The 26,696-nt window shown below is 47.5% G+C and overlaps 1 protein-coding gene across 7 annotated transcripts in view; it reads right to left on the minus strand.

Moving 5' to 3' along the window:
* Positions 1–26,696, minus strand: part of LOC147465258 (DNA polymerase delta catalytic subunit-like) — a 181,785-nt gene that overhangs the window by 48,146 nt on the left and 106,943 nt on the right. For all 7 annotated transcript variants that reach the window (XR_015189026.1, XM_086519166.1, XM_086519160.1 and 4 more), the window contains one exon: positions 9,569–9,630. Coding sequence is in view for 6 of the 7 variants with exons in the window: in XM_086519166.1 (XP_086375292.1) it covers positions 9,569–9,630 (62 nt within the window). In the remaining variant the exon portion in view is untranslated. The remainder of the gene's footprint in view (positions 1–9,568; positions 9,631–26,696) is intronic.

Below are 26,696 nucleotides of genomic sequence, written 5' to 3' on the forward strand. Positions count from 1 at the left end.
AGGGCGAGCCTCAAAGATGCGGAAACAGTGGGCCGCCAGATGAACCAGAGAGCTAGGCCACTGATGAGCTCCCAACACTCCTCTCTCGCACTGCACCACTCCTGTGGAGTAAGCTCTGTAGCAGGCTGGAGTGTAGGTCGCCCCCCCCTGCATCACTATCATCCTGCTGATGGAAGATAGCTCAAACTGAAGTGCCGAGCCCGTGAGGGTGGACCAAGCCGCTGCCCCCCAAGTGTACTGTCGAGCCGTGGAGAGGGCAGACATCAGCCGAAGAACTCGTAGCCACACCTGCTGGGCCGAGGGACAGTCCCAAAGACAGTGACGCTGACTCTCAACCAACTGATCACAGGCTGCACATGCGGCCGAGAGACCACTATGCACAAGCCAGCTCCCTACTGCTGTGGCTCTGTGTGCAACCAGCCACTGGAACAAAGTGACGCGCCTCGGCTGTCTGGAGTCCCATAGCCTCTGCCAAAAGGCTGCCAAGAACTCAACTGTGAGGCCCTCCTCCTGCCAATGACGTGCTGCAGCGGGGCGGGCCCCTCTCTGTGCTGCAAGTATATGACGTCCAAGCCGAACAGTGTACTGAAAGAAGGGGACTCCTCGGCGGTCTGCAGAAGAGAAAGGGTCCCTCCATAGCCACTTACTAGGATCCCACTGTACTCGTGCCAGTGGACAACACTCCCAAGCCCATAGCCTCCAGTGTCCAGTCTCAAGAGCTGCTGGGTCAGGGTCTATGACGCAAGTCCTCCCACAGATGCCCACAACTCGGATCCTCTGGAAACAGCACTCTGCTACCTGCGGGGCCTCTACTGCAACTCGCTGTAATCGTCCCCCACCCTGAAGCTCGAAGAACAAGGCTGGGACAGTCTCTGAGCAGGCCCTAACTGAAATGAGAACCTCTAGTTGTGTGAAGGCTTCCATCCACCGGGGTGCTACTGGCTCGAGAGGCATGAGCCACTCAGCTGGAACTGACTCTGAGATGTCCTGACACATGCTCTGCACCCCTCTCATGCCTTGTAGCTAGACACCCTGCACCTCCTCAGACAAACCTGTGAACTCAAGCCAGTCACCTAGAGAACGCGCTGGACCTGCTGCCATGGGACCCGAAGAAACATGAGGCCGACTCCCAACCAAGTGGCCTCTCTGAGTGCTAACCATGGGGTTCCATACGAGGGGCTGCCGTAGGCGCTTCTCCTTGCACGTCGGCTGTCTCTGCTCTAGGCCACGCCCTAAGAGCTCCCAAGATCGAACCAGACTCACATTGAATCGGTCCTCCAGTCTCCTGCTCAAACCAACTCGGGGCAACTCTCTAAAGATCCATCTGGTCGAAGGTTGCCAAGGGCCTCCTGACTGAGGCACCCTGGCACAAAGCCTCTGCAGCAAGAACTCCTTCCAGGGCTCCTTGCCTGGAAGAAGTCCTCTGACAACGAACTTCCCAAGAAGGGCTCTGCTCTGCTGTGCTGGATCCATGATCCCAAGCCCTCCCTGAGAACAAGGAAGTGTGATGACCGACAAAGTCACCTTGGCTCGGGCAATCTGAGTGTCACGACCTGACGAAAGGAAGTTCCTGATCAGCCTCTCTACCTGGCTGATACAAGAACTCGAGAAGATCCAGCAAGAAGTGATGTACCACATAGTCACCAACAACACCTGGTTGGCAACTACTACTCTACCAGCCAGCGAAAGTCGTGCTCAGCTCCAATGTAACAGCTTTCTCCTGATGGACAGGAGAAGAGGAGCAATCTGCTGCTCCTGGGACAAGTCCAGACCAACCTGACAACTCAAGTACCGAACTGCAGTCCCTGGAGGAATCCACCTGAAACCCTCTCCTGGCATCCAATCTGGCACAGGAGCACTGCCAACCGAGAAAGCCAATGTCTTCCTCCAGTTGATCAATGCGCCCGATGCACAGCAGAAGGTCTCCAAAGCCTGCTCACATCTGTGTAGATTGGCCTCCTGGCCCTCTAAGTACAAGGGTGAGTCATCGGCAAACTCAGCGTCCAGAAGCTCATCTCCCCGTATAGGGAGCGCTAAGCCCCTCAGACCAACCTGCTGTGACACAAAAAATCTGCTCATCGCCTCCGCATAGAACAGAAAGAGAAAGGGGGCAAGAGGGCAACCGTGTCTGACAGATCGTGTGAGCATGAAGCGCTCACCTCTACCTCCTGCCAAAAGCACCTGACTGTGAGCTTGTCTGTACAAAGATGACACCCCTCTGATCCAAGCATCTGAGAAACCCATCCTGTGTAGAGTGCCCTCTAGAAAGTCCCAGTCAACTCTGTCGTATGCCTTCTCAAAATCGAGAAGAAGAATCACAAGGTCCTCCCCACGGAGCCGTGCCAGGGCAGAAGCCTCCCAGAAAGTGAATATGTTGTCAAGGATACTGCGTTCCTTGACCAAACCTGTCTGAGTGCCATGTATAAGGCTCTCCAAAAGTGGTTGAATCCTCAAACTCAGAGCCTTGGCAAGAATTTTGTAGGCTGAGTTGAGGATGGTGATGGGGCGCCATTGTCGAATCTCATCCAAGGAGCCACCCTCCTTTGGAATGAGGTAAATCAAGCCCTCACTCATGCTATCCGACATCACTCCTGTGAGCAGAATGTACTGAAAGGCACTACAAAGATCTGGGCCAAGCAGGTCCCAGTACTCCAAGAAGAAACTCGGAGTTGGTCCATCCTCACCTGGACAGCTACCATGAGGTAGGGCCCTAAGAGCCGTGTGCAGCTCCTCAAGCTGAAGAGGCATCTCTAGTCTTTGGCGCATCTCCTCAGTCACAAGACAAGGCATCTGTGCCCAAACCTGCTCTCTGCATGCATCCTGCCGCTCTGACTGGGGCTCAGCCGACAGTAACTCACGGTAAAAGTCAGTAGCAACTGCACGCATATCCTCTGGCTCACAAATAACTGACCCATCGGGTCTCCTCAACTGAGTGACCCTGGCATGCGAGTGCCGAGGTCCCACTGTCTCAAAAAAAACACCTGTCACTCTGTCACCCACCTGAGTCCACTGAGATGCCTGTCGGTGAAAGGCAAACTCATGACGCCTCTCCTCTGTGCAAGCAAGCTCCTATCGAGCCTGCTGTAACTGCTCCTCCAACCATGGACTGTCTGGATGCTGCTCCTGCATCCTCTGTAGTGAAGCAATGCCTCGTCTGAGACGCTGCTCCTCCTCTCTTGCTGCAGCCCGTCGAGCCAGAGACTCCTGGAGAAAAAAGTGGCTATGTTGAGCTAGGCCTAAGGACACTCTGTCTGCAGGTAGAGCCTGGCTATCCATGCCCTCTGTCCAAAGAGCCTCTACCCTCTCTCTGAGTGCTGAGTCCAACAAGACCCGCTCTGGGATGCGAAGCATCGTGCTCCCACTCCTCTGCCTGCCTGCCACTGTGAGGATCACTGGTGCATGGTTCGAGAAGGATGTCCCTGCCAGGATGCCCACTGATCCCCCCAAGTCACTGAAGTGGTCACTAGTGTAGAAGGGATCTATCCGCGATAGATTCACTCCACCCACTCTGCGGTCCGACCTAGAGAAGGCAAGACTCTCTGGAGGCCTCACAAAGCCAGAGTGCTGCCATGTATCCGAGACCCCCAAAGTCATACACAACCTCTCCCAAGCTGCTAACTCGACTCCATGCACAGTAGCATGGCTGCCTCCAATCCTGTTAGAAGGGTCCTCCAACATGTTGAAGTCCCCCCCTACACACCAATGGTCAGCCTGTGGCAAAGAATCAACAATCTGTGACCAAAACTCTGCACGAGCACTCGCCACATTGGGCGCATAGATGTTCAGGAAGCCCACAAGGCCACCCTGAACCTGCATAGTAATCCACTGAGCCCTGCCTAGCACAATAATCCCTCTGCCCACAATGGCCTGCTGCAATGAGTCCGCAATAGTCATACATACCCCACCCTGGATGGCTCCAGGTCCAAAAGTAGCTGACCAAAAGGTATCATATCGTCCACGCAAAATCTGACCACATCGCCGAATGCGGCTCTCAGACAAATGGTGCTCCTGTAGCATACGGAGATCAATCTCTCCTCCCACAAGGCAACGCTAAAGCTCCTCACGCAATCGGCCCCGCTGTCGCTGAAACTGGGGCCCACCTAGTCCCTGCACGTTCCACGAGACGATCCTCATGGGGAGCGAGAGAGAACAGATGCTGCCGCAGCAGCAAGACGGGCTATCTTCGAGGCTGGCTTGGATGGGGAGTAATCCGCATCCAAGCGTCCTCTAGATAGGCGAGACTGTAGTGAGTGCCTAGTCCAAGCCCAAGCAGAGTGAGCCGTGCGTAAAGCAACCTCCTCTGTCCAAGAGTCCTCATGAATGTATACATAGCAAGGCAAACACTGTGTATAACAAAAAAGTACACCACAATGTGCCTACATCCTACTGAGTCTGGGGGTGTCACCGCAAACTTGGCCAGTGGCCACAACGTCTGCAGTAAATCTGTACCTCCAAGTTCTCCCATGTGGTGAGAGAACTCGAGAACCTGTGTATGCAACCATCCCACCACTGAGTCGAGGGACCACTCTGTCTCGGTCCTACCACAGAGGGGGAAGGAGAAACCAACTGCTGAGTCCAAGGCCTCTGTCCCCCTAGTGGTGAGGAACAAAGCATGGACCCTGAAGCAGGCTGCCTCGTGGTCTGCTGCGGAATCGCCGAGAAAGAGAGTGAACCCGTAGTCGAAGAAATCCCAACGGCGTCGGAGGTCAATGCTCGTCAGACCACGAGGGATAGCTGCAAGGGAAGATGTATAAATCTGCAGAGGGGGCCGCAAGAAGGGCTGGCCCTCTCTCGCTAGGCGACTCGTGGCAAAGGCGCTGCCAAGAGATCTCTCCTAGCCGCCGGCGAGGGACCAGTCTCCTGAGTCAACTGTGGAACTGGAGCAAGAGGGGGGGGGGGTAAGGAGCTGAAGGGAGCGGGGGGGAGGAAAAGCGGGGTGGGGCGAAAGAGGTAGAGGGGCGAGGTGGGGAGTGGACGGGAGCAGAGGGCGGGGGGGGGGGGATGAGGAGGAGGAGTGGAACTCTGAAAGGGAGGCGGCTGGCGAGGGTGAAGCGGAGGTGGAGGCTGGCGTAGGGGGCTCCTCCTGCTCAAGAGGACCAAAGAGGTTCCCCGTGGGAACCCACTGCTGCTGAGTAGGCACCTCAGGGCCACTGTGAGTGTCAGGCTGTCGCTGTGGCCCTTGGCGTCGACGGCCACGGGCCTGCTGCAATCCCTCCTCCGCTGGAGCCCCAAGCTCGGAGGGTGACTCTGAATCTGTACGCTGTGCCGCTCACTGTGGCTGCGGCTCAGGTGCAGGTTGTGGCCTCCTCCGTGGACAGGCCTTCGCTAGGTGGCCCATCTGTCTGCAAATGAAGCACTGGTTCGGAAGACCCGAGTACTCCACAGTCTGTCTAAACCAACCCCCACTCACCCGAGGCAAAAGGATGACCTTCGGAAGCATGTGGGTATCTCCGACCAAAACTCGAACTGAGAGGATGCCAGCTGCCTTGGCAGCTACTGATGCTGCCGTACGAGGTGTCTCTAGGACAGTCCCGATGGCGGAGCCAATCCTGGAGAGAAGTGGTAGGTACTCCCTCCGTAAACCCGGAAAGCAGACTGAGATGGGAATGTCTGCCTCCTCTACTAGCACATCCGAAGTCGGGTCAAAACCATGTCGCCACTGTTGAAAGTGGGCGCGTGATGCTTGGATGGCCAGTGGACTCATAGCTATGACCTTGGAAGCCATCTCGGAGGTCTCGAACTCGATCTGGTAGTACCCCCGTCCGAGAATCTGGACATCCAAGATCTTGCCCACCTCTGCGAGAAGGCGGGCCTGGAGAAGGTCACGCAGCTCTCCTCTGGTGGGTCGGGTGCCGAGAATCTTGCAAGTGACCGAGGTCGCCTGCAGACGCTCTACCTCTGCGGCTAGGCTCGCTTGCTTTGTCGGTGAGAGAGCAAGTCGAATGGTGGGCTCAGCGGTGTCGGGCGAGGGGGCTTCGGAGGAGTCCCTTTGGGGTGGAGCATGAGCCTCCATTAGTGTCTGCTGCTCTGAAGGAGAAGGGCAGACGAGAAGGCTAACACTTGAGAGCTCGGCAAGGAGAAAACAACTGAGAATCCACTGCCAGGCAATTCAAACGAGGCCTTCGGAGGGGGGGCGGGGGGGCGTGAGGATAAGGGGCTGGAGCGGCGAGGGCAGCGGGCAGCGAACAAGAGGGGGGGCAGCGGGCGGGGCTGCACTCTGGCTGGGCTGCGCGCAAGCTGGGTGCAAGCTCAGTAGCGCGCGCGGACAGACAGCGCGCAGGCAAGGGGCAGCGCGAGGGCGAGGGCGAAGGGGGGGTTATGGCGCGGGGGAGCAAGAGCAGGCGGGGGGAAGGAGAACGCGCAGGAGCAGCAGCGAGCCCTTTTCCGTTTTTTTTTTTTTTTTTTCAAATCTTTCTATTGCTGGACGGTCTGGAAAATGACTCCAATAATTGCACACGGGAAAAACCTCAAGCCCAAATAGTTATGATCAGCCTGCACACACTATTGACTACACAAATTACACAATGCATGTTGTAAGGCATGGATCATTAGCTTCATCACTTCTTGTTCTGCCACATCTTGGGAGCCACTCTGAGAGGTCAAAAGAACCTATGAGACCGAAAGGTTACATCCATGTGTGACTCTAGTACACTATCAAGGGAACATAGAGAGAGAGAGAGAGAGAGAGAGAGAGAGAGAGAGAGAGAGTATTTTAAGTCGTAGGAAACTATCCCAAGAGACCTTAAAGAAAATGAAATGTTATATTAACGTCTTCAAAAGGCCAAAATAACCTATGAGACCAGAAAGCTACAATGTGGTGGATCTGATACAAAGTCAAAGTAACAAGATGACAAAATGACAAAATAAAATACTATGGAATCCTAAACTGCTAGGTGTGAACTAAGTAGCTAGCTGGGATAGCTAGATCACAAGAGATCTAGCATCGGTCACTGGCGGATCTCATCAATCTCCTCCATGGTCAGTAGTCCGATCGGGCGTCATGCGTGTCGGGCCAAAGTGATGCGAATCCTCTGATGCAGCCTCCGTCGACGCTGTGTAGTCCTCCGCAGTCGTGGGCGTCTGGATCTCCCCAGATCGGTCGCTGAGTCGATCATTGTGCCTCTGGTGTGAGGCGACGAGCTCTGTTGTGGTAGTAGCTCCTCCGGATGTCCAGTGGCAGCTCTAAAGAAGTCTGTGATCTGTCTCTGAGACTGACTAGCCTCTCCTCTCATCAAACTCTCTCTGTGTCTGCGCAACTCGAGCAAAAACAGGCCCAGGCATTTCTGATCCTCGTACCGCATGACTCTGGAGAGTGGTCCAAAGCCCTCTTTGAACAAGCAATGGAAGCGGCCTCGTATCTCGTAGTAGATGGGGCAATGGCATGTGTAGTGCAACTCTGTCTCAGGCTCGATGTCACACAGGGGGCATGTCTTGGCCTCTCCTGGTACTCCGCTGTATCTCCCAGTCTCGATCCGCAGCTGGTGTGAAGATGTGCGTATCTGGCCAATAGCACATCGTATCCCATGAGACAAGTGGGTGTCCATGTATCTGAGCCTCGTCACAAAATTGTCCTTCGTAAGCTGGAGAAGATGTTCTCTGTGTAGAGAGAGAGAGAGAGAGAGAGAGAGAGAGAGAGAGAGAGAGAGAGAGAGAGAGAGAGAGAGAGAGAGAGAGAGAGAGAGAGAGAGAGAGAAATGAAATGTTATATTAACGTGTTCAAAAAGGCCAGAATGACCTATGAGACCAAACTGATACAAAAGTGGTGAATCTGTTACAAAGCCTGGGTACCTTAGTACTAAAGTACTAAGCGTGAAAATAAATGTGAAAAACTAAATACAAAGTATTAAATAAACTTCTTAGGAGCATTCTGGGTGTCTGGTTAGAATGCTTCTAATCCTTTGTTGTAGTCTCCTCCGGTGAAGTGTGCTTCTGCATCTCGGTCGTGGTCGTCTCGATTTCCTAAGCTCGATCGCCCTGTCAATGAGGGTGCCTTTGGTATGGATGTGGGTACTCCTTTGTGCTGGCTGCTGGTCTCTTGCTTCTCCTTCCCCTCCTGCTTCTCTCGATCCGAAGAAATCTGTGATCTGCCTCTGAGGCTGTAGTGCTCTTTGTCTTCTCATTAGATTATCCCTGTGCCAATGGATTTCCAGTAGGTACAAGCCTAAGCATCTTTGATCTTGGTATTGCATGACTCTATCTAGAGGTCCAAAGCCTTCTTTAAATAGGCAATGGAAACGCCCACGTATCTCATAGTATACGGTGCAATGGAATATGTAGTGTAATTCTGTCTCCGGCTTCATTCCACATAACTTGCAAATTCTGCTCTCAGGTGGGATTCCCCTAAATCTGCCAAATTCAATTTCCAGCTGGTGTGAGGATGTACGAATCTGACCAATAGCACATCTCAAACCATGAGACAAGTGGGTATCCATGTAGCTCGGGCGAATCACAAATCCATCTTCAGATAGCTGTAGGAAGTTTTCTTTGTAGTCGGCCATCTTCGTGCCCAATTCTTGTGTAGAGTCTACCCATGTCCTCTTAGTATCCAACTGTATAAGATCCTGATGGATGATTTTATTAATCTCCTTTCGTGTAATTGCCAGTGATGGAGCCTCAAGAGAGTATTGGTAGGGGGGTAATCTTTCCATACTGAACCCGTGTCTCTGAAACCACGAAGAAAGTTGCACATACCAGCATGATGTATCCCCTATCATTGCTAACTGTTGAGAGGATTCGAGGGCCAATCTAGTATAGCGGCAATTATTTGTATCCCACAAACCATGTATAAAGGACACTGATCTGGTAAGAGCTTCAATTTCTATCGGAGGGGCAGCTAGTTCCGCTCGGATAATCGCGTGTGGTGCGGAGGCCTTGGCTCTAATCATTCGGGAAATCATAGATACCAAAGGTCTCTCCATTGGCTTCCAATTATCCTGATCCACAGATGGTCCCCAAATCTGGACCCCATAAAGCATAGCCGAAGCCACCACAGTATCAAAGAGCCAAAGTTTTGTTCGTGGTTCCTGAAATTGCACTTGTGAACACATCCTCTCCAACCCTCCCAAGGCCGCAGAGGCTCTGGACAATCTAGCCTCCACTGCTTTCTTAAGAGTAAACTTCGGTCCTGCAAATACCACACCAAGGTATGTGTATGCATCTGTGTACTCTACTGTATCCTGGCCATATGCAAATGTAGGTGCCGATCTCCTAACCCACTGCGGTGTGGTGTTAAACACCATAACTTTGGTTTTACCCAAATTCACCGACAGTCCGCTGTCCTCCGCGAATTTATGTAATGCATCTAACTGCCTCTGCATTCCCTCTGGTGATTCTGCTATCAATACAATATCATCTGCATACAACAACAAAGGGATCCATGACCCTGCAAGTTGAGCACCTCTGTCACCCTCTCTATCAATGTAGAGAGAGAGAGAGAGAGAGAGAGAGAGAGAGAGAGAGAGAAGATGTTAGTATTAATGGATGTCTAAGCACTTACGTGTGGGTGTGTACCTGAAAAGTGCAGATTTACAAAACAAAGTTGAGCTTTAAGGTCTAGAAGAATGCTTACAAGTTGTGTGCCATGTATAAAGAAGGGTACAGTGAGGCAAAATCTAAGATCGCCACTGGGTCCTGCATTGCAATCATTAAAGACTAGGTGAGCCTTTTGACAAACAAGTGAGAAACTTCCATGTCAATTTTAAGGACTCAAAAAATCAGCAGAGAAACACTTCAAAGAAACAATGTAGTCAATAATAAAAAATGAGTATGCATAACAATTTATCTAGAAATGAAACTAGGCACTAACACAAGGACGAAAGGATTATGGCTATATCCCTCTACACAAGAAATCATCTTGATTAATCAGCATCAACACCATTACTTACCTTCTATGACACACTACTAGGAAAAGATTTCATGAGCAACCTATACCTATTGCACCTTTGTCACAAAGTCATGACTTGGCAAAGACACCAAAATGGTAGAAGATAATGTGGCAGCCTAGGTACAAAAGGGTCTGACTATACGGAAGGAATCGCTGATGATGTAGGATTGTACGGAAGCCAGTGCTGATGTGGTAGTGCATCAAAACGCTGCTGATATGGCACTTTACTAGGGAAGCTAGACTTTTTGGGAATACAGGGAAAAAAAGTTGTAGGGGATTGAGTTGTTTTTTAAAATGCTTTCTGTAGTTTATGAAAAATGATCATGATGTGACCGTGCTCCTTAAAAATGGAAGCTCACACAATTTTGTGGATGCAAGATTGGTATAGAAACTACACCTACACATGTGGGACAATGACCATGAGTATCACATAAAGGTGGCTCATGGCGAAGATGTCGATGTATGGAATCAGATGGCTTGCTAATTAGAAAGAGAGCTTGGGTTTCCACATCATACGATTGGAGCAGATGTTAATTTCGAAATTCCATGGTGTTTTGATAAACAAGATATATTGTATATAGACTATGTATCATCAATCTCTTGTTTTTGTTAAACAAGATATGCCTCATGTACTATTTCGCCTTGTAATCAAGATTCTGTAAATAAAGGGTTTGCAATACCAATTCTCTACTTTGGAAATGTTTAAAGATACAAAGTCTTTTGATGTTGACTTTTACCAATGCATACCATCTGCATGGTTTGATTCATTTGAGCTTGGCACTTCTTTCATTGAGTTTCATAAAAATGTTTCATGCTCTTCTCTTTAACTTTTTTGTGATTCTGCTAAATCCACCATAATTCAAGACATCATGATTGATTTCTGTCATGAGACTATGACAAATACTAACTTTATTTGTTGGCTTCGTTCCCTAGATTTTTATTTAATTTTTGGGACCATCTTTTTGAATCACAAATGCCCGAACATTGCATGGTCAATGTGAAACGGCCGTTGGCCGAGAGTTTCACCAGCAGGATTCAAGGCCAAGCAGTCACAAGATGGTTGGGCAGATCGACACTGAAATCTAAGTAGTAGAGAAGTGGCTAGGCTAAGTTAAAGTCTCTTAGGCCCTGTGGCAAGACTTATAAGTTGGAGGGGGTTAAAAATTAAACCAAATGGGGCAAATTCGACACTTATTAGTTAGAGAGGCACCATGAGGACACCTCACAAACTAGAAGCACAGGGCCGCCGGCTTGCAAGGGGCGCCCAAAACGATGAGAGAGAGAGGGGGCTGATTTGGGGGCTATTATGGAGTACTGTGTGTGTGAGTAGTGGGCGTAGGTGCTCAAGCTTCAATGGTGTGCTTGCCTTCTCCCTTGTCTTATGTAGCAGAATGATTCTACTCTCGTGCACCTCTCTTCCCCCTTTTGGGTACATAATCGTAATGCCCAGCTCAAGGGCTTTTCATCTGTTATGTATAGTTGTGGGGATTCTATGCTCAATTTGCCAAGACAAGAGCCTCTTGCATAGGTACCGAATCAGCTAACTGCTGATTAAAGCACGTACATACGCTAACAGGTTGGATTAGAGAGATTTCTCACGAAAAATCTCGTCTAAATCGGGGGACAAGTACCTCTACACAAGCAGGAGCTCGAGGGCTACCCATAGGAGCGATCGGCTCGCGAATCGAATCACGAAAACAGGGATTCTCAGCTTGCTGTAAGTTTACGCAGGTTTAGAGTTTTGGTCAATTTTGATCCCTAAATGTCCCGGGAGCCCCGGCGGAGTTTCGTGCCTAGAGATATTGGCCCCAAAGCCTGGCGCCCCTTTCGGTATTTCTTTCTGTATTAATCTGTGTTCAAAGTACAAGAGAGTGGGAGGGTTCTCACTCTCAGACTCTGCGTCCAGATGCTCTGAGAAGTGAGTCCTTGCCAACTAATTTATAGGTTACAAGGGATGCCCAAAAAGCAGAGCCCCAAAAGCATTCACTTCAAAAGCTTATTATAAAGCAATTGGCTCAAAAGCTGCCAAATCCAGCCAGCGCAAATTCAGCCAGCTGCTTTTCCGTACGCACTGCCACATCAACAGCTCAACGCAAAAAACGGGATTTCCATACAGCACTGCCACGTCAGCGCTTTCAACGTGAATTGCGGAAATCTGCCACGTCAGCCTGCTGCCGCGTTGTCCAGCCAGTGTAAGTGTGTTCGGGCATGCCATGTCACCAGTTTGTGACATACCCCCCTCTTGAAAGCATTGTAATCGCCCTCGATTACGCCTGCAAAACAGACAGAGGACATAAATTGTCTTAGCAGACACTAACTGTTAGTACCGACGCACTAGGAACAACACATCTAGCACATGTACCAATCGACAGTCACATCACAGGACATCACATGACAAATCACATTAAAAAATCATTCCAAATCTCAGACCATGATTAATCGGCAACGTATTTAGCAATCACATCTAGATCCAGTCGGGACCTCACAGATGCTTGATTAACTAATCCTTATTGCAATCATGTCTTTAGAGATTTATCAGACCGAAATGCTGCAATCATTTCGTCCATCAAATCCTACACTTAAACAAGTCAAGTACAAATCAATATCATTTTCATTATCGCCTCAAGCACTGTCGTGTACGAGAAACATTTTCATTATCGTGAATTCCAATTCATACAGCAGAATACTGTCAGCTCAGCAGTATTCCTGAAACCCAAAGGGACATCAGTGACTCTATATCAAATCCAAGTATCAAGGCAATCTGTCGACAAAGGAGTGGAGTGACTCCCCTCTTGTGCATACCCGCTGAACTAGATTTGCCCATGCTGAAGTCGCTAAACCGAATGCTTCAAGGTAAAGATTCACAATCTCAGGAGTATCTGCTAGGTCCTCCTCCTCCATCCACTTCGCATCCAATGCGGGATAGTTCTTGAATTTAACCAAGAACCGCCTCATCACTTTACCTTTAATATTTCTATCTTAATGTGCTAGTATCTGTTCTGGAACGAGTATCTGCTCGCTTTCCTCCACTTCGGGTTGCTCATCAGGCTCCCCATCATCGGACACATCGCCTTTAAAAGGCTTCAAGAGACTCACATGAAAAGCATTGTGAATTCTCCAAGTATCGGGCAGCTTCAGTCTAAAGGAGACATCATTTATCTTTTCTTTTATCTGGGAAGGTCCATAGTATCTCATGCTACGCTTTGGAAAAAGCCGCTCCTTTCCGTTTTTTTCTCAGGCGTGCCTTCTCAAAACATAAGAGCACCCAATCGTTCTCCTTTAATTTCAAATTCCGACGGTGTCAATCCGCTGCCCTTTTGTGTCTTTCCTTAGATTTCTCTAAAGCCTCCCGGACCTTGGCAAAAGCAATGTCCAAGTCCCTCGTGTACTGGTCGGCTTCAAAAACCTTATCTTTCATGCTTAAGAAGGGTGGAACCTTCGGAGCACCTGCAATAATCTCAAATGGCGCCTTCCCCGTCGAAGAGTGAATCGTGTTATTGTAGGCAAATTCCACCAAAGGTAAAAACCTTTCCCATTGAGTCTTCTGATCCGAGATATAAGACTTCAATAAATCCAGTACGATTGAATTTGGAATCTCAAATTGCCCATTTGTCTGTGGTGGAAAGCTGACGAGAACTACAACCGTGTGCCAATGTTCTCCCGAATAGCCTTCCGAAACAAACTCATGAATCGAATATCTCTGTCATAGACAATTGTCTCAGGCATGCCATGTAATCTGAATATCTGGGCAATGAACAGTCAGGCTAAGTGATCCGGCTTGACTGTTTTCTTCACTGGAATGAAATGAGCTTGCTTGCTAAATCTGTCAATAACAGTCCAAATACCATCGTGCCCACTCTGTGTCTTCGGGAGATAAAAAAAGAAATCCATTGCAATACTTTCCCAGGGGTGGGTGGAAATGGGTAAAAGCTGTAACAATCCCTGTGCTTTATGCCTGTCAAACTTGGCCTTCTGGCATACCAAGCAACTGCGTACAAAATCGTCCATGTCCTTCTTGAGTCTCGGCCAAAAGAAATATCTCTCCACACCTTTCAAGGTGGCATCAATGCCGCGGTGACCCGTAAATAGTAGACAATGGCATTCGGTTAGAACCTTTTCCCTCAACGGCTGTGTAACGCACAACATCGTTTTCTTCATCAAGTAGCCATCCCGAATGGAATATCGCATTACTACCTCCCCATTCTATATTCGACTGAATACATCTGAAAAATCTGTATCTGTGGCATTTTGATCGACCATGTCCTCGAAGCTTCTATGGTGTATTGCGGAAAATAGCCAGAACTGACGGCTTCCGGGACAAAGCATCTGCCACCAAGTTCTTCTATCCCTGCACATAGACAATCTGGAAGTGAAACTGTGACAAGATGTTTGCTCACCGCATCTGCTTTTCCGAAAGCTGCTTCTATGACAAGAAGTAGCGTAAACTCTGATGGTTAGTAAAGACCGTAAAATCGGCTCCGAGTAGGTAATGTCACCACTGAGTAAGAGCATGGATAACCGCCAAAAGCTCTTTCTCGTATATCTGTGCTGTCAATTCCGGACTTGAAAACAATCGGCTCTTGCATTAAGACCGCACCCAGACTCCGACCACAAGCATCACAATATACTTCGAAATGACTTCTGCAAATCCGGCAAAGTCAAAACTGGTCCCGTAGTCAATTTCTCTTTCAAAATCTGAAAGGGAGTCACCTCTGTGGGCCCCACGAGAAAGGGACTCCTTTCTGTGTCAAGAAATGCTAAGGGGAAGCAACCTCTGCAAACTTTCTAATGAACCGCTGGTAGGAAGAACATAAGCCCAAGAAGCTTCTAACTTCATGGACATTCTTCAAGTCGGGCCAATCACGTATAGTCTCAATCTTGGCCGGGTCCATTTTCACTCCTGCTTCTGCTAAGACGATGTGTCCCAAAAAGTGTATCTCTGATAGGAAAAATTCACTCTTCTTTGCATTGATCACCAACTTGTGATCTTGCAATGCTTAAAAGACCTGTAGCAGATGTTCTCTATGTTCTGCCTCATCCTTGGAGAAGACAATAATGTCATCAAAGAAAGTGCCAACAAAAGATCTGTACTCTCTGGAAATCTTGTCCATCATTCGATTAAAGGTCGCTGGAACATTGGTAAGACCAAAAGGCATCACCAAAACTTCAAATAAACCGAAGGTCGTCCGAAAAGCTGTCTTGTAGACAGCTCCCGACGTGATTCGGATCTGATAATATCCGCTCTTCAAATCGATCTTGCTGAAACAAGAGAATCCCTATAGTCGGTCTAGAATATCATCGATCCTAGGAATTGAAAATCTGTTCTTGATGGTGATTTTGTTGAGAGCTCTATAATCAATGCACATTCTCCAAGATCTGTCTTTCTTCAAAACCAACAACACCGGAGAGCAATAAGGTGAAGTACTCGGCTGGATAAGACCCTTTTCCAAGAGGTCTCTCACTTGGTTCATAATCTCTTCATTCTGGGCTCGGCTCACATGGTAAGGTGGCCGGCTCGGTGGTGTGCTTCCAAGTATCAAATCAATAGTATGATCCTTAGGACAAGCTGATGGCAACTCGCCTGGCAGGCCCTCAAAAAAGCAATCGGCATGAGTGTGGAGAAAATCTTGGCGTTATTTTTCGAGGTCAAAACATATTCGACCTTCAATCATCATTCAGTTCTCTCGAGAAAATCAAGCAAAGAAACTGAATTGCATCAAGTACAATCTCTGTGCCCTTCATTTGTCAAAGTCGCTTTCTCATCCCGATAGTCAACCATGGCGTTGTTCTTGTGGTACCAAGGGATTTTGAGGAGGACATCACAACCTCCTAAGAGCATTACGTAGAAGTCCTCATGCCCTAAAAACCCCTGACATTGCAAACAAAGTTTGCCAATGATCGGTGTAATGGAAAGATCCTGTCCGGGTGCCGCTAGAACTGCCTTCGCCTGTGGCCTCAGCTTGTCGGGTGTAATTCCAAATCGAGCCGCCAATTCAAGTGAAAAGAAGTTGGCCTTGGCTCCTCCATCAAAGAAAATGAGGGCTTCCTGATCTTTCACTTTGCCCTAAGTGCGGCAAAGTTTCGTACTTTCGTTCATCTAATTCGGTTCGGGCCCCACGCAATGTGGTACCAGTTCTGCTTTCATCTGCCTTTTCTGCCACGTTACTCTGCTCTTCTAAAACTCTCTGGCCTATCTTCAATCTGTTCTTCTTGTGAATTTTTGGGGGCACTTTGCGGGGATGTGTCGAAATTCCCCGCAACCAAATTCCCCTCTTTGAGATAGATAGCCCATTCTCTAAGAGTCTGTCGGGGACGTGTATCTTTCTTTTCTTTTCTTTGGAACTCTTGCTCTTTCTACTTTCATTATTAGAAGTCTGTTGGGTTCTCTGAGTCAAGATCTCATCAATGGGGTAAGTCAGATTGCCCGAGTGTATCGCAAAACCCCGTTTCACATGACCCATTAATTCTTGAATAGAATTTTACTTGTGTTCCAAGCAATAGTCTCGGATCTGTGTAGAAAGTCTGCAGCAAAACCGCTCAATCTGTTCTTTAAACGAGACCTCCTTAAATGAAGAAGCTGGTAGAAAAGAGCTCCAAAATCTCTCACAATCAGCGTCCAAAGAATCTCCCTTAGTCATCCGAAGATGATTCCAAGCGGTTCGTATGTCTCGTTCACACTCCGGAGTCAGCCAAGAAGAAATGAAAAGCCATTTGAAGTTCAACCATTTAATCGGAGCTTCCTTTCTTAGCAGAAGAGTGGACCACCATGTTCGAGCATATCGGAATCCAGAAAAGGATTTAAATCAACTGTCCACCTTCTTTTAATTCTTTTACTTTCTTGCTTTTATCCTAGTGGAAGTCATATTGGTTGGCTTTATAAAAATGTTTCTTCTTTGCATACAACATGTGATCGTCGGAGTCCGAATTGTCTGAGGATGACTCCTCTGTAGAACTGTAAGAAACTGGGTGAAATCTAGGCTTCTTTGCCTTTTTCTTGCCCTTTCCAAAGCTTTGCTTTTTGCTTCGCTTGTCAATGTCTTTGGCGAGAGGTTCTGCTTTTCTGTACTCGTCTGTCTTTTCGGCTTTTCTCCCTACTTGTGAGGAGAAGCAATGGCCACATGCCATCTCGAGTAAACCTTATCAGTCAGGTAATTCTTCAAGTGTTTTGCCAAGCTTGGATCCCTGGAGTACTTAATCAATCTGGTCACACATATGCCAATCTGCAGCCGACGTTTGTACTCCTTTCTGGCAAACTTGTCCAAAAAACTTTTGCCCAAATCTTCAATCTTTTCTTCAGTTCCCGTGCCAGATTTTAAACTTTTCTTTGACTTCCCACTGAGAGGTGTCATCTCCGTCAGATTCTTCACGAGAACCCATGTGTAATTTGGGATTCTTAATGGCTTTATGCCCTGTAAGACAAAGCGATGAAGACGGGAGCGCTCCCGATGCGCGATGTATGAAGGGTGGGAGTGGCTAATAAGTCCGGGCTCGGGCCACGAAGATTCTTTCTCAAAAGTTGTGCGTGCTGCAAAAAGAATCGGATCCTCCGTAGAAGAAGAATCTTTCTGTGCTCTGATACCACTCTAACAAACTTGGACACATCAAGTCAAGATTCTACCGCAACATAGCAGGGATTCAGTGTCACAAAGTGATGACGTGGCGGACAACAAAAACCCTAATTTCTGCCAGAAACCCTAAAATTCCTGCAAACCCTAATTTTTGCCAGAAACCCTAATTTCCGGAAATCGCGGAGGCGATGAGCGATGCGAATTTTGCTTTTTTTTATTAAAAAAAGAGAAAAGAATCTCTAAGAGAGAGAGAACTGATGCTTTTTATTTTAAAAGCTTTTGGGGCTCTCCTTTTGGGCATCCCTTGTAACCTTCAAATTAGTGGTGAGGGCCTCACTTCTCAGAGCATCTGGACGCAGAGTCTGAGAGTGAAACCCTAGCCACTCTCTTGTACTTTGATTTGATTAATATAAAAAGAAATACCGAAAGGGGCGCCAGTCTTTGGGGCCAATATTTCTAGGCACGGAACTCCGCTGGACCAGTGCAAATCTATTCTGATCTGTGAATTGTTTTGAAGTAGTTATTTGGTGCTATCGCGGTTGATTCTTGACTTGGAGTGTCCAAGTCTGTTACAGTGGTATCAAAGCATGGCCGATTTCTAAATCCGATCCCCGAATTTTTTTCCCGCGGCACCTATGGCTTCAGGCAATGATCAGTCGACTCCCTCTGCATCTGGAGATGTGGGCTGGGATCACAACGAAGATTCAGACAGAGAGTATGGCCCGCCTTGGCCTACTTAGGCGGAGCGGCGAGAGATGGAGCGTCGCCAGTTGATCGGCGATGCGACAAAGATGATGCTCAATTTTGCCAAGGACTCGAAGATGGAGAAATATATGAACCAGACCTCTTTGGAAGAGGTATAGATGGAGTGGCAAAGAACCACACCACCACTCCCGAAACCCGCTCTCAAGAAACCTTCTGCCTCCAAGAAATATACGGAGAAGGAACTGGAGAACGTGGTTGATGCACGGATTGCTCAGATTTTTGATGCGCAAAAGAAAGCCAAAAATCACGGCAAAAGGCAGAAGAAAAGCACTGACTTTCCAGGTTATTTGGGTCGTCAATCAACTTTTGACAAGGCAAAGAAACAGAAGAAGCGTGCTCGATTTGAAGGAGTACCCAATTCTTCTTCTTCTTTTTCTTCTGATAGTTCTTCTAGCTCCTCGGATTCGAGCGAAGAAGACAGAAAAGGTAAAAAGCGAAGCAAGAAACAAAGCTTCGGAAAGGGCAAGAAAAAGGCAAAGAAGGCTACATCTCGCCAAGAGACTGACAGTTCTACTGAGGACTCGTCTACAGACAGCTCTGATTCCGATGACGGAAAGTTTTATGCGAACAAGAAGAATTTTTACAAAGCCAATCAGTATGACTTTCTCGAAGATAAAAGCTAGAAAGTCTGAGAGTTTAAGGAAGGTGGCCACTCGATCAAGTTTGATACTTTCTCAGGATACTCAGATGCTTCGAAGGCTTTGTCTTTTATACAGCAGTTTGACATCGCTTTCGCGGGAGGACGCTATTCAGAGCACTACAAGATTCGGAGAGCTACCTCTTACCTTAAGGGGAATGCTCGTACTTGGTGGTCCACGCTTCTTTTAAACAAGACTGCGCTAGTTAAATGGCTGAAATTTAAAAAGCTTTTTATTTCTTCTTGGTTGACGTAAGAATATGAACGAGATGTACGAGCTGCTTGGAACCATCTTCGGATGACCAAGAAAGATACAATCAATGCTTATTGTGAAAGATTCTAGAGCTCTTTTCTACCCGCCTCTTCATTCAAGAAGATCTCGTTCAGAGAACAGATTGAGCGGTTTACCTTGGGTCTACCTACAGAGATCCGTAATCATTGCTTGGAACAGAAGTCAGCTTCTATTCACGAGTTGATGAGTCATGTGAAGCGGAGCTTTGCCATTCACTCTGGCAGTCTGACCTACCCCACAGATGAGGCCATGACACAACGAGCCGAACAAACTTCTGGGAATGAAAGTAGAAAGAAAAAGAGCAACACAGAGAAAAAGGATGCACGACCCAAGCTTACTCTTGAGGAGAGAGCTTGCTTCATTAGAGAGGGGAAGTGCTTTGGATGCGGGGAACAGGGACATATCTCCGTGAAGTGCCCTAATAAGGCACAAAAAGAATAGAATGATAAAGACGACGATAGGTCTGAGAGTTCGAGAGCAGCTGAGGAATGTGGCAGAAAAGGCAGATAGAAAAGCAGAACTGGTACCACATGGCGTGGGACCTGCACCGAATCTAAGTAATGAAAGTACAAACTTTGCCGCTTTTGGGGCAAAGTGAAGGATCAGGAAAATATTTTGAAGGAGCCAAGGCCAACTTCTTTTCACTTGGAATTGGCGGCTCGATTTGGAATTACGCCCGACAGACTGACGCCATAGGCGGAGGTAGTTTGACTGGCTCCCGGATGGGATGTTGCCATTACACTGAGCATTGGCAAACTTCGTTTGCAATGACAGGGGTGTTCAGGGCATGCGAGTGACCTTCTACTCAGGATCCCTTGGAACCACAAGAACTACGCCATGGTTGACTACCGGGCCGAGAAAGCGACTTTGATAAATGAAGGGCTTAGAGATTGTACTTGATGAACTTCAGTTTCTTACTCATTCTTTTAAGAGAGAATTGAACGCTGAATAAAGGTTGAATATGTTTTGACCTGATCAAAAGAATGCCAAGATTTTTCTCCACACTCATGCCGATTGCTTTTCAGAGGGCCTGAAGATCAAACCATTGATCTGATACCTGGAAGTACGCCACCGAATCGGCCACCGAATCGTGTGAGCCGAGTACAGAATGAAAAGATTATGAACCCAGTGAAAGACCTCTTGGAAAAGGGTCTTGTCCAGCCTAGTACTTCACCGTATTGCTCTCCAATGTTGTTGGTTTTGAAGAAAGACGGATCTTGTAGAATGTGCATCGATTATAGAGCTCTCAACAAAATCACCATCAAGAATAAATTTCCGATTCCTAGGATCGATGATATACTCGACAGGTTACAAGGAACCTCGTGCTTTAGCAGGATTGACTTGAAGAGTGGATATCATTAGATCAGGATCACGCCAGGAGATGTCTACAAGACAGATTTTCGAACGACTTTTGGGTTATTGAGTTTTTGGTGATGCCTTTTGGCTTAACCAATGCTCCTGCGACATTTAACCGGATGATGGACAAGATTTTTCGAGAGTACAGGCTATTTGTTGGCACTTTTTTTGACGACATCATTGTTTTCTCCAAGAATGAGGCAGAACACAGAGATCATCTGCTTGAAGTCTTTCAGGCATTACGAGATCACACGTTAGTGATTAATGCAAAGAAAAGTGAATTTTTCCTACCAGAGATACACTTTTTGGGACACATTGTGTCAGCAGGAGTGCAAATGGACCCGGCCAAGATAGAGACTATCCGTGATTGGCCCGATTTGAGGAATGTCCATGAAGTTAGAAGCTTCTTGGGACTGTGTTCGTACTACAGGCGGTTCATACGAAAGTTTGCAGAGGTTGCTGCCCCTTTGCATACCTTGACACAGAAAGGAGTACCTTTTTCGTGGGGACCCACAAAGGTGACTGCCTTTCGGACATTGAAAGAGAAATTGACTACAGGACCTATTTTGACTTTGCCGAACTTGCAGAAGTCATTTGAAGTATATTGTGATGCTTGTGGTCGTAGTCTGGGTACGGTCTTGATGCAAGAAGGCCATGTCATAGCTTACGAGAGCCGTTTGTTCTCTAGGCCGGAGATGACAGCACAGATCTATGAGAAAGAGCTTTTGGCGGTTATCCATGCTCTTACTCAGTGGCGGCATTACCTACTTGGAGCGGATTTTACTGTCTTTACAGACCATCAGCGTTTTCGCTACTTCTTGTCACAGAAGCAGCTTTCGGAAAAGAAGATACGGTGGGCGACCATCTTGTCACAGTTTCACTTCCAGATTGTCCATGAGCAGGGACAGAAGAATGTGGTGGCAGATGCTTTGTCTAGAAAACCGTTGGTTCTGGCTGTTTCCGCGATACATCATAGGAGCTTCGAGGATATGGTCGATCAGTATGCCATAGATACAGATTTTGCAAATATTTTCACACGGATACGGGATGGGGAGACAGTAGCTGGATACTCCCTTCGGGAAGGCTACTTGATGAAAAAGACTATGTTGTGCGTTACACAACCGTTGAGGGATAAGGTTATGACTGAATGCCACTGTCCACTTTTTACGGGTCACCGCGGCATTGCTACCACCATGAAAGGGGTAGAGAGATATTTCTTTTGGCCGAGACTCAAGAAAGATGTGGAAGATTTTGTGCGCAGTTGCTTGGTATGCCAGAAGGTCAAGTTTGACAGGCATAAAGCACAGGGATTGTTACAACCTTTACCCATACCCACCCACCCCTGGGAAAGTATTGCAATGGATTTCATTTCTGATCTCCCAAGAACACAGAATGATCACGATGATTTTCCGATTACATGGCACGTCTGAGACGATTGTCTCCGACAGAGACCCCAGATTTATGAGTTTGTTTTGCAAGGCAATTTGGGAGAACATTGGCACGCAGTTGCAGTTCTCGTCATCGTTCCACTTGCAGACTGACGGGCAAACTGAGATTGCCAATTCACTGATTTTAGATTTATTGAAGTCTTGTATCTTGGATCAAAAGACTCAATGGAAAAAGAACTTACCTTTGGTGGAATTTGCCTACAATAACACGATACACTCTTCGACGGGGAAGACACCATGTGAGATTGTTGAAAGTGCTGCGAAGGTTCCATCCTTCCTGAGCACGAAGATTAGATATTTGAAGCGGATGAATATTCGCGAGATTTGGATATGGCTTTTATCAAGGTTCGCGAGACTTTGCAGGAATCTCAAGAACGACAGAAAAAGGCAGCGGATCGCCATCGTCGCGACTTGAAATTGAAGGAGTATGATTGGGTGCTTTTACTTTTGAGAAGGCACGCCTACGAAAGAAAAAGGGAAAGGAGAGGCTTTTTCCAAAGCTTAGTATGCGATACTACGGACCTTTCCAGATCACTGACAAGATAAATGATGTCTCCTTCCAATTGAAACTGACAGATACTTGGAGGATTCACAATGCATTGCATGTGAGTCTCTTGAAACTTGTTAAGGGTGATGTGCCTGATGATGGGGAGCCTGATGAGCAATCCGAAGTGGAAGAAAACGAGGAGATCCTTGTTCCTGAACAGATTTTAGCACATAATGATACGAAGAAAGGTAAAGTCCGAAGGCGGTTCTTGGTTTAGTTCAAGAACTTTCCTGCATTTGATGCGAAGTGGATGGAGGAGGAGGACCTAGCAGATACTCCTCGGATTGTGAAACTTTACCTCGATGTTTTGGTTTAGCATAGTTTACTCCAAACGGAACCCAGAATTCAGCTTGGCCGGAGATCTGGTGCAGTGGGATGCACAAGAGGGGAGTCACTCCGCTCCCTTGTCAACAGATGCCTTGATTTTGATACTAAAGTCATTGATGTCTCTTTGAGCTTCATGGATACTGAGAGCTGACAGTATTCTGTTGGATGACTTTATGAAATGGAATTCCTGATAATGATACTGATTTGTTCTTGACTTCTTGTGAGTGCAGGAACTGATAGACGAAATGACTGCAACATTTTGGTCTGATTGATCTCGAATAGACATGGTTGCAATAGGGGTTAGTCAATAGGACATCGATGAGGTCCCGATTGGACCAAGACGTGATTGCTAGCTACATTGCCGATAAATCATGGTCTAAGATCCGAATGAATGTTGAATGTCATGTGATGTCTGGTGATGTCCTGTGATGTGACTGTTGATTTTGTACATATGCTAGATGTGTGTTCCTAGTACGTAGGTACTAACAGTCAGTGTCTACTAAGACGGTTTATGGCTTTTGTCAGTTTTGCAAGCGTAATCGTGGTTGATTACAATGCTTTCAAGAGGGGGGTATGTCACAAAGTGATGACGTGGCGGACAACAGAAACCCTAATTTCTGCCAAAAACCCTAATTTCCAGAAATCGCGGAAGCGATGAGCGACGCGAATTTTGCTTAAAAAAAAAAAAAAAAGAGAAAAGACTCTCTAAGAGAGAGAGAACTGATGCTTTTTATTTTAAAAGCTTTTGGGGCTCTGCTTTTGGGCATCCCTTGTAACCTTTAAATTAGTGGTGAGGGCCTCACTTCTCAGAGCATCTGGACGCAGAGTCTGAGAGTGAAACCCTAGCCACTCTCTTGTACTTTGATTTGATTAATATAAAAAGAAATACCGAAAGGGGCGCTAGTCTTTGGGGCCAATATCTCTAGGCACGGAACTCCGCTGGACCAGTGCAAATCTATTGTGATCTGTGAATTGTTTTGAAGTGGTTATTTGGTGCTGTCGCGGTTGATTCTTGACTTGAAGTGTCCAAGTCTATTACATTCACTTCAAAACAGTTCACAATTCACACTTGATTCGTCACGGCCCGGCAGAGTTCCGTGCCTAGAGATATTGGCCCCAAAGACTGGCGCCCCTTTCGGTATTTCTTTTTGTATTAATCTGTGTTCAAAGTACAAGAGAGTGGGAGGGTTCTCACTCTCAGACTCTGCGTCCAAATGCTCTGAGAAGTGAGGCCTTGCCCATTAATTTATAGGTTACCAGGGATGCCCAAAAAGAAGAGCCCCAAAAGCATTCACTTTAAAATCTTATTAAAATAAAGCAATTAGCTCAAAAGCTGTCAAATTCAGCCCACGCAAATTCAGCCAGCTGCTTTTCCGTACGCACTGCCACGTCAACAGCTCAGTGCAAAAAGCGGGATTTTCGTACAGTATTGCCACGTCAACACTTTCAGCGTGAATTGCAAAAATTTGCCCACTAATTTATAGGTTACAAGGGATGCCCACAAAGCAGAGCCCCAAAAGCATTCACTTTAAAGCTTATTAAAATAAAGCAATTAGCTCAAAAGCTGTCAAATTCAACCCACGCAAATTCAGCCAGCTACTTTTCTATACGCACTGCCATGTCAGTAGCTCAGTGCAAAAAGCGGGATTTTCGTACAGTACTGCCACGTCAGCACTTCCAACGTGAATTGCGGAAATCTGCCACATCAGCCTGCTGCCGCGTTTTCCGGGCCTGTCCAACCAGTGTAAGTTTGTCCGGGCATGCCACGTCACCAGTTTGTGACAAAGGAACACCCTCAACTTGCAGAGCATGTTGAAGCTGAAGCGTAGATCCCTAATGTGTCCCAACCAGACAAGGAGCATTCGCATGTTGCGGAGTCACTTGAGGCTCCAAGGCAAACCCTTTCTGTCCATGAAGAGGTGACTAGGACGCCAATCTCTCAAGCTATACCAGTTCATCCAACCACCTTTGAGCATCCAAAGGTTGGTCTAAATGGACAGGGAACTACCTTCCAGGATATGCATCAAGTATTTCCACCACCTACGTACGGTACATCCTTGGTATTTTGGAGGTGGATCTGTGTTTCAAAGTATGGCTGGTTATGCGCCTGGAAAATCAGTAGTATATGCCAGGAATAGTGTTTGGGGGTATGCAAGGCATGATGCCAAACCCCATGTATGGTAATGTTGGCTTACATATTTTTGATTCGGTCTCATGTCGACCTCCGTTTCCACTACAGGCAGTACTGCGCAGGCAATTTCATCATTTTGTGCAAAATTTTTGTCAGTGCCATTTTTTGCACGACAGGTCCCTTACAGTCTTCTACGGGTTGTGCTACACAACACGTATTGGTCTCGCTTCAAATCTCCTCTTTTCAGGCAGTTTTCACATTAGGTGCAGGTACTCGCCATGGCTGACAACAACACAGATGTGTTCAAGATGTTTGCTGCCGAGGATAAATTGGATGGGGACAATTACTCAATGTGGGCTTACATGATGTAACATGTTCTTGTGTCAAAGGGCGTTTGGAATGTTGTGCATGGCATTGATGTACGTCCTGGTTCTGAGGATATAGACGATGTTATGCAAGTGTAGCAGGGCTACAGTGTCACTTCACAGGATAGACTGTTGGACAGTTGGACGGACACTTTGGGCTGGGGAGTGACATGTGGCAGGGTACTGACAGTGGTCTAGTGGACATCGTGGCGAGGTCACCACCACCACTCAATTTGGAGATAGACTTAGCTGACTGGACATTTATGAGCCGTTGGTGGCTCTTTATGATTGTACATGTGAGTAGTAGCTGTTGGGTCAGGGATCATCATCTTCTTTGACATCTGGTCCAGCATCGTCGTCGAGAGCGGAGAGTCTATACACAGAGCACTTATTCACCATCCCTGCACATCTGAGCCTCGACACCCCATTGTACCTGAGAGTCCTCGGCTGGAGCTGAGTGTGCTGCCACGCCAGAGTCTGTATCAGTTCTTTGAGATAGTCGAGTCATTTGTTGTGGTCTATTGTTGCTGTCGTGTCTCTGTGAGCTCAGTTGTTGTCTATTGTTTCCTGTTTTCAGTCTATTTTGAGTGAGATTGTCACGCACATTGCACTGAGGAGCACCCACTGTGGAGAGCACGACACACTATTTGCGCTACAGGTGCTCTCATTTGGGCGACCACGATGGGATCCTCAACTGAAATCTCACTCTGTGAGGTACAAATCTTGAAGCTAGTTGGGTCTATCTAGCTTCGCCTACCTTCCCTTGCACTGTTATCCTCTTGCTTGGTCCAACTGGTCTAGTCCTCCCTCGCCCTAGTCATCTCTCGCCCTGGTCCAACCAATCCTCGTCCCTGGTCTAGTTCTCCTCGACCCTGGTCTAGTCCTCCTCGTCCCTGGTCCAGCCTGGTCTAGTAGGGTCTAGACCAGTCTTCAGCCAGTTCAAGGTTTTCTTGCCCAAAGCTCGGTTGGATTGGAGGTCACTGCATGACACATACAAGGCGGTCAGTCGAGCGTCAAAGCGCACTACTGAGCCCTCTGAAGTACTATAACAGAAGACGACCTTTGGTACCTAGTAGAAGTCCATCAACCTCATCACCCATACCCATACCTCCTATGCAAGGTATGTAGAGCACTTTTCCCTCTCAGAGCTTTTATCATACCCATGCTCCCTCATCACCTCAAAGCTTCTATGCATCCACCTCCAACTCAATGCACTAGGAGCAAGGACCACCTCGCCCTTCGACTCGCTCTTTGAATCGGCCCATTTTGTGCTACAGATGCGGGGAATATGGGCATTACCGAACCAAATGCTCCCTGCCAGAAGGGTCCCCTCCCTACCGTCATTGCCCCGAAATGAAGGATCACTACAGTAAGGAT

Source organism: Adiantum capillus-veneris, chromosome 1 (genome assembly GCF_014529385.1).
Source record: "Adiantum capillus-veneris isolate H3 chromosome 1, ASM1452938v2, whole genome shotgun sequence".
NCBI classification, from domain to species: domain Eukaryota; kingdom Viridiplantae; phylum Streptophyta; class Polypodiopsida; order Polypodiales; family Pteridaceae; genus Adiantum; species Adiantum capillus-veneris.